At 44.0% G+C, this 8,675-nt stretch overlaps 1 protein-coding gene across 1 annotated transcript; it reads right to left on the bottom strand.

Annotated features, from left to right (window-relative positions):
- Positions 1-801: 801 nt before the first annotated feature.
- On the bottom strand, positions 802-7,787 carry LOC146181104 (uncharacterized). Its single transcript, XM_084576249.1, has 3 exons — positions 7,630-7,787; positions 3,478-3,532; positions 802-2,188 (listed from the first exon to the last, which is right to left on the bottom strand). The coding sequence occupies exons 1-3, from the start codon at positions 7,680-7,682 to the stop codon at positions 857-859; spliced, it is 1,440 nt and encodes a 479-aa protein (XP_084432375.1). The 5' UTR covers positions 7,683-7,787; the 3' UTR covers positions 802-856.
- Between the last annotated feature and the right edge of the window lie 888 nt (positions 7,788-8,675).

The following is an 8,675-nucleotide window of genomic DNA, read 5'->3' as shown; positions in this document are numbered from 1 at the left end:
CTGCCGTGAGAACAAGGACCTTCATTGAGCGCGGCTGGTAAATCCAACATACTCTCGTACTTGGAAAAGCAAGCTGCAGAACAAGAATCTGTCATTGTTTTTTTTGTTTTTTTTTTCATGTTGTTATCCACATTTATCAGTCGGTTTGTATATGCCGTCATCAAATTTCTACGCGAGTTAACATGTTTTTTTTTTCGTATTGTGTCGTTCATGGTTTGGTTCGCGCACTGATATGCAGCCTTCGTCTCGGTGTTACGTATTTTCAGGGCTTCTGAATTAATGTTAGAGGTTAGGCTTCAGGCCTATTCCCTTTTCTTGTCGTTTTTCTTGTCATCTTACCACACAACAATTTTTATATTAGTAATACATCAACCTCGTGAAATTAACGAGCTCCTAGAATTGGCTGTGTAAAATAAAAAAAGCTATATCTGCACACATACAGTGCATTCGCTTGTAAGGATTATTGGGCGGGCGTGTATACATATTACGTGAGTTGGCCCACTGTTCAGATTTAGTAATCATGTACGAATCAAAGGTTCCTCATACCACAGTGTCAGTGCTCGCGTGTGTCTAAAAGATTTTGTATAAAGATTGTTTGCTGTTTTTATTCAAGGAACCTTCGATTATTGAACGTTCACAAACTGCGCTGAGAATCTCTAGGTGCGCTGTAGCCCTTTGAGTATCGCTCCTTTGAGTATCGCTCCTTTGAGTATCGCTCCTTTGAGTATCGCTCCTTTGAGTATCGCTCCGAAGAAGTGCTTTCGCTGTGGTCTGTGCACTAGGAAAAGAAATATGCAGCCGTTTTTAAAATGACGTGAAATGCATTTATTTCCCGGCAAAAAATGCCCACACAAGTTTATCCTCTCAGTTTTGGAAGCTTAAGTTTAAGCTTTGGGAACCTAAGCTCAACTTTCGGAAACAATGAGTTTTTAGCAGGTAGCGGCGGTAGAGGCCGGTCTAAGCTTCCAAACATTTTAGGTGGCAGGGGGAGTGGCGCGACGGATGGTCGTCTTAAAGGCGTCCCTAGTGGTTGTAACGATTGAGGCAAACGTGGCAGAGGTGGAGACGACAGGCTTCCTGGCTTTCCGTGAGGCGGCACTGGCGGAGGCACAGACGTCAACGAGTTGACAGATGGCCGACGTGGTGGTACTGGCGGGGAGAGTTTATTTTGCAACAATGGGGTTGCTTGTTTCCCATGCGGCGGTACTGGTGGAGGGACAGGTGGGTTAAGTCGTGGGGCTGGAGTTGGGGGGAACGGTCGCTCAGGTGGAGAGGCCGACAGGGGCAGCGATTTCCGTGGGGCTGGAGTTGGTGGCGCTGCTCCATTTTGCGCAGGTACTGAGTGTGGCGAGCGTTCCGACATATGGGGCGGAATTTGAGGTGTGCTAGATTGCGTAGGTGGAGGTGCCTGCGAGAGAGATTGTGATTGCGCAGCACCCGTCGTTTGTACGTTAGATGGACGCTGTCCAGGGGTCGATATATAATCACCGTCATCATATGCCGTATATCCGGGACGGCGGATTCCATTCAAACCGGCGCCTGGCATTCCTACACCCGCCATTCCACCCGCTCCATGTCCTGCGCCAGGGTACATACCCATGCCTGGCATCATTCCCGTACCTGACATCATTCCCATGCCTGGCATCATTCCCATTCCTGCGCCAGGGTACATACCCATGCCATATCCTCCCATTCCTGGCATTCCAAATCCTCCTACTGCTCCCATTGCTAATTGCGACAGCGCTTGACCTACCCCTCCTCCACCTCTTACTGGCATATGCCCTGCCATCCCCGCTGGCGCACCATTTCCCATTCCTCCTTCGTATTCCATCCCACCTGCATTGAGGCCATTAGCACCCTCGACTGGATAAACACCAGAGCCACCTGCAGCTGTGGGAGGCACTCCCTGCAATGCACCACCAGACGAAAGCGGGTTCTGCTGCGGTTGTTGAGGTCCGACATTCGCCGGCAGTTCTGCCGTCTGTGGCAAATGTGGGCTCATTGAAGAAGGCAGCTCAGAAGTAAAATCGTCATCAGCCTCTGATAGTTGATAAGCCATGTCTTCGTATTTACGGGCTTCCTCCATCGAAGAGCAAATTCCCTTTTTGGGGTCCTTTGTTCCCGCTTGATATGGACGACATATGCAAGTGAGACCGCACTCCATTTTGTTTTCTGATAAACTGCATGGCTAGAAAAAAAAATAGCACCAAATAATGTAAGTGATGCGTTTACATCAGTAAACGCTTTCAGAAATAAATAATTAGTATAAAGCACATATTATTCAACACAATGCTTTACTGCAATAAAATAATTGTACAATATATGGTGAAATGAACTTTTACATTCACAGTTTCGCTTCATTACATCATTTTTCACAAACTTTCTTTATCGCATAGTAGCGGCATAAAGACATGAACCTTAGAAATAATAACGAATCGCAAAAATTGCAACTTAATCCAAACTTTACTCCAGAAAATGGCTTTTCAACATTTATGTTACGCAGGCTCCATAGAATGTGAATAGCGTCATTTTTCAGTACATGTTTTCAGATACCCAGATGTCTTCTGCATCGCTGAAGAAGCGTTATCAAACATCTGAAAACAAAGCAATTATGATAGCATATAGGTTGCTCAGAAACCTTTATAGTCAACTTCGTAGCTCCATCAGCAAGCGCCAAGTTGCGAACTAAATATTTGTAGGTCGTGGCCACATTTCACTGTGGCGCGGAGCTGCCAGCAACGGCGTGCGCGGCTTTGAGATTGCGATAAACCAGGTCATTTTGTTGGTTCACAGGGAGGGGACGTGAAGTCATTGACGCTTCATTGCAACGAGCGCTTTTTAAAATGGGAGCATGCGATAGACAAACTTTGTTCAGACACCGGTGAAGGAATACCTCTAAGACATTAGGTGGAATACGGCTAACGTAGTCAGCTGTATGTCTCAATTCAGTCTCAAGCTCTTGAGATGAACAGGTGAACACATAAATCTGTAGAATAAAGCTAATGAGTTTATACCTGAATGATTCCTAACAGCGAACATTGTTACTGCAACAACAGTTAGCTATCTTGATATCTCAAATATCATTGCTGAAAAAGGTGTAATTTGATATAAGAAAATCTGTTACACGCAGGTCGTGAAGGACCTACCGTTACGCTTACTCCGCATATACATAGCATTTAGTGTGTTCAGTAATCATCATACTAAATGCGGTCTGCGATGCGCTGCAAATAGGGCATATAGATCTTCAAGAAAAAACTAAAACTCCACTGCTCTGCAGGTCTCAATACAGAAAACCATTTTCTTTTTTTTTTTTCAGCGCATCCAATCCTCTGTATTTAGCGCCTTGACGGTGATGAAAAACAAAAAATTCATTTCCAAGTAGAAGTGCGTGGATTTTGTGTCTACATACGAGCTGAACCTAGGCTACATCTAGAGACTGGAAAGTGTAAAATGTGCAAATGCAAGCCAAACATTTACCGTTGACGGACAAATTCCTTCGCCGGCGGCATGATGGTGATACCTCAGGTTACCTCTGTTACGAAAGAATGAGAAAAAATTATTATATTTATTACTGAAATGCTAGGTGTAAAATTATGTGCGAAATGCTGTGAGAAGTATTGGAAAAGTACGTTTTGTGAACTATTACATCATATCTTTGTACTTTCGTGCTTCCTAATCTCCAACTATGATTAGTGTAAATTACGGTCCCAATGTGAATACTGAAATCAATAAAACTCTAATCCACCAAACCACTTGTGAGTTACTGCAGTTCATAAAGGCATTTCCGGCTTGGATTGTAATGGGAAAATAACGCGTAGAGAACAATATGTTACAATATTTTAGTGTTAATACTCCATGTTCCTTTTCAAAAGTACTTCCAACACGGCTTGTAAAGTAGTCTCTGCAAATTATCGCATCACAAAACATTGAAGTTCCGCGTTTTGATGTCATATTTATCGAATATTTTGCTCAATTATTTTGTCAAGGCAGGCATGATATGCACTGAAGAAAAGCACATTTTTGAACGCATCGAATAGATATCAATATCTATTTCTGCCTTTGGCTCAGATTATGTATGCACAGTGCCACATTTGAAATTACATTTACGAGTTAATGCAAGCTAAATATTTTGAAATGGCTCTCGGCAGTGTTATTCTTATTAGGAACTTCTGAAATTTTTCAATCTGTGCAAAAATTTAAAGCTAGGCACTTTTAAAAGTAAATAGAGCTACGAAGTTCGTTGTTTTTCACTAGCTCTTGGCCTGTACAGGTATAAAGGCGTCACGGACACCAATTCCAGAAAAGGTGGAATGAATGTCTCCAAGGATGGAGGATTTTCAAAGTGTCTGAGCGCCAAATATAAAGGCAGTAATATTTTTTGGTCCCTGCCGGAAAATTGTTTACATTACTTCCTGTTGTAAACTAAAATTAGGTCTTATGACAAATGTGGAAAGGGAAATAAAAACTGGGGTTACAGTTTGTGTTTGATATATTTGATAAGCACCAATTTATTCATACAGTTTTTCATTTCACAGCTACACAAGGGCACACAGGACATATTCCACATATACAAACGTAACCCTGGTCCTCCGCACAGTGTTTGCTATGAAAGTCGTCATATAAACACTAATTCCAGTTCGAAACGGAGCGCTTCACACTGACCTCAACAAGAAATTTTGCGGTTTGGTTTGGTTTGGTAAACCTTTATTTCCCACAGTAGGGGTCCTGAAGGACACTTGGCTAGGCGCCAGGTGTAGAGGGCAGCTCCCACGTCGGCACAGAGAGCCCGAAGCTCTCCGCCGCCGCGCGCGTCCAATGTATTTCTCGAGGAGCTCTAGCTTCCCGCACACGTCATCTAGCCTGCGCGAGCAGAATAATCGTTCGCCTTAGAATATGTTTCCTTGTTACGCCCTTCTCACGTGTGCGGAATTTGGACTTTACAGGGATGCCAACGAAGCGCTCTAAATAACCTCTCGACACATCAGCTTGTTTCTTTTGCTCTGTTCGCTATACTACGCTTTTTACCAGAAAGGAAACGCCCAGAATCCGCACGTTTGACCAATTTGGCGTGGAAGCGAACTGGGCTAAAAAAGATAGGGAGCGATTCAGTGCTCTAACGCCAACTACACGTCAAACTAAACGCGTCGAACTCTCTTAGGCATTGTGGTTTGGCCTTGAGGATTCCGCTTCGGAACTAGATTACGCCACAGAAATCTTGTGTGCCATGTTTGATTTATGCGCCGAGAAAGCATGCCTTATCAACATATATATATATATATATATAAGGTACGATGGAGTCCAGTCAGACTCCGCCCGCACCACTAATGTACCGCGGGTAGGGAAAGTTCCGCAATTAAAAATATAAATGAACAGGTTTCTCGGGCAAATGTTTTTGATTGATTGGAAGTTGAATAAAAGGGGGGGGGGGGTGCTGCTTTAGCGACCCACAGCCGAGGAAGCGGGCCCGGGGAGAACCCACGTATCTCCCATGGGAAGTAGCGGAAGGGATGGGTTATGGGGTAAAGGGAAGTAGAAATTAGGATTGGGTTATGGGAAATTGGAGGGGAATGTGGGCAGCGTAGGATTTTGACTGGCAAACAATTCGAGTCGAGCTCCCATGTGTGCCTCCGTAGAGGGCGAGCACTCGCTCTTAGCCGAATATGCAGCCCTCGGCACTCGGATCATTCCACCACCGCAATGCGTTTGCCGGGTCTCCGGCGTCTAGACAGGTTCCTACATGAAGCCACTTTTGAGGTTCCCCGTCCCCTAAGCCCGGTTCTCACACCCCGACTCTAGTTTAATTACTCAGAGGTAGATTTCGCAACATTCATACCTACTTCAAGGTGCTCGGCTAGTGAACAGACTTTAATCTGGGCACCCTGATGGATACTCTTCCCCGGTTTTCGCTCGACAGTGCATGTTGGAAGGTACATTTCATCGGCGTCACTCCACCTTAGAGTAACGCTTTGATCCCATCAAACGCTTATGACCGCCTCGTGCTAGAGGGCCTTGCATCGTACAGAGAATGCTCCCTGCGTGAGCACTTGGCGAATTGTTCACCGGCTACTAAACGCTTCCGAGGTCGGCTTTCAAGCCATTCAGCACCCCTTTCGGAGTTTGCACTCAGCCGTTAGGCCGTTCCGTACTAAGCGGATTGCGTAGGATAGGTGACGTTTAAAGCTTGAATAAACTAAGGGAAGCTGCTGTTTCATTGAAAGAAATGAGCGCCCTTCGCTGAGAGTTGAGAGGAAAGTAACTCTAAGTGTTAAGTACGCTATGGGAACAAATCGCTTTACTATCTCGTATTACTTTCATGGCGTCATACGCCTGGCTCCTATTAAAAAACCTTTATCTTGAAACTGAATCAAGGTAAAATTGAGTACAACCATATAATAACAATCCATGCAAATGTAAATTAGTTTATAGAAAGGGAAATGAGCCGCAGCAGTCAGACCTCTTGGAAACCTCAGCCTGAAGAGAACGGATGACCGCAGAAGGGACAGAACACTGAATGAAATGACGTATTGGAGGGCTCCGTAATAGTATCGATCACCTCAATATCTGCAACGTGCACTGGCATCAAGCAGAACCGGGGCAATTTTCCGTTTTGCCTCCTTTGAAATGCGACGGCAGCGCTTGGGTTGAAATTGGTGTAGTCCGGCGCAATAACCGTGCGTATTAATCACTCAGCCTACGTTGCTGGTGCTTTGTCCCATTATAATTAGGTTAAACTATGGTCAAATATCGGGCATTTTTATTCACGTCGGCTGTCCAACCCAGCCGATGGAAACCTCGGTTGCGACTATAGAAAGCAACAGCCAGTAACAAGCTACCACCTATTGCTGCCAGGGACGGTGGTAAGAGCACTTCGCTATTGATTTGAAGTGCCCGAGCTCGTAGCCAGCCTCAGCAGCCTCGCTTTGATAGAGGGGGAAATCTGAAGAGGACCCAGTCCTACATGCTATAGTGATTGTGGAAGATACCCTATTGGTCAAATGGCACTGAACAAGGCTTGAGAAGAAGCACCAGTGCTCGAAAGCCGAATCAACGTGTCGACAATGTTTAGAACGGTGGCTCGTCTTGCGAACTGTGACTCCCATTCCCTTGTTCAGTGTTTTTTTCATACTGTGTATCCATCTTCTTTCTCTCGATATAACCTTCATCCTAGTGGTTAAAATCATTCAGTAGTCGGCCGCCGTGGTAACGCCGCCTCTTAATTTTTCCACATCTGCCTTTCTCCTTTTCTTTAAGACAGCCTTGATGGGTGCACCATGAAGTTAGAGTTCCTTTTTTCTACAGCGCCTGACATCTTCGATTTTTAAACTAACATCTTGCTGCTCCATTTTATTTCATTTACTTTAATTTTACTTTGCTCGTGCAACGCCGGTAAGCGCAAGTCATGAGGCAGGTATCACTTTTTTTAACCCACTATATACTCTGTACCTCAGTCTTTCACTGTCTCAAACCTGACACTGGTTCACCGAAAACAGCCTAGTCAGTTTGTGCCTAGAAAAATTCAAACGAATAAAGATTACTAGCAACTTTAATATAAAAACTGAGCTCTGTCGACACATTTGGTGTTTGACCAATTTAAGACTTAGCAAATAAAACGATTTCGAGTTTACTCACAGAAAAAGTAGAACGAGTTCGAGCCAAAGCGCACAAATTGGTACAGCTCTCATCTTTTGAAGGAAGTATCATCTGAATTAATTGAGAAGTGAGGAACGCTCCTAACGGGTGCTTATATGCAGAAATTGTTGTTGTTTTTTTAATTATTCTTCGGAATTTTCGTTACAAGCTAATACTTCTGCATAATTATATGCAAACACTTAAGCACGTACTATACTGCTTTTAATAAGCCCCTCGCACTTCACAGCCAGGGCGTCTGACTTAGCAAAATGAATTATTTAAATACCATAATAATTAATACATTAACATGCACGTTTGCTGTCCTAGGATTATTAAAACGGAATTTTGAAAAAGCGCTCTCTTAGACAGTCGCGTTGTGTTACTTGCAACGCTCATTTCGTTCCACGAAATGATTCTTTGGAAAGGCTTTTTAGCTGGCGTAATAATTGTTGACGACTGTCGCAAAAAAAAAAAAACAATTCAGAGCTTTTCAATTGCATTGGAAAAGAGATGGCTCCGTTCCCACCAGGTTATCATTTGCGTAGAGCACATTTTAGAGCATGGTTTAGAAAGCAACTCCCAATATTCCAAACGGCGCAGTAACAGCGATGCCGGTTCAGTATTCCGAGACCCCAGTGTAACACCAGAACTCGATGTTTCTTAATCGACGTCCACGAGGACGAGGCGTCGCCTGAAAACTGCGACAGAAATGCGAAATGTGGCAGAAGCAGTCACGTGATATAACCATATCGTAAGACCGCCTTAGGCGCAAATAGGGCACGTTTGTTGCGGGTGGCAACGGGCTCTTTTTTGAAATAAACGATTTGCCAAATGGCAGTTTTGTAAACCAACAATAAACGATTAGGCAATTCCTATTTAGAAATAATTATTTCTACAATTTTAAAGGAGGTGTGCTTGTTACTAGGTTATATGAGTTTTAACGGCCATCAGTTGGTTTCATCGCAATAGATGATCCGGGGATATAAAAACCTTGGTTATCTTTAGCTCTAAGGCCTGCCCTTCTCTTTCACATGAAGTAGAGGAGT

Source organism: Amblyomma maculatum, chromosome 8 (genome assembly GCF_055883805.1).
Source record: "Amblyomma maculatum isolate TAMU_Amacu chromosome 8, ASM5588380v1, whole genome shotgun sequence".
NCBI classification, from domain to species: Eukaryota; Metazoa; Arthropoda; class Arachnida; order Ixodida; family Ixodidae; genus Amblyomma; species Amblyomma maculatum.
The sequence above is the reverse complement of the archived record's forward strand: the minus strand, read 5'-3'. Positions and strand labels throughout refer to the sequence as shown.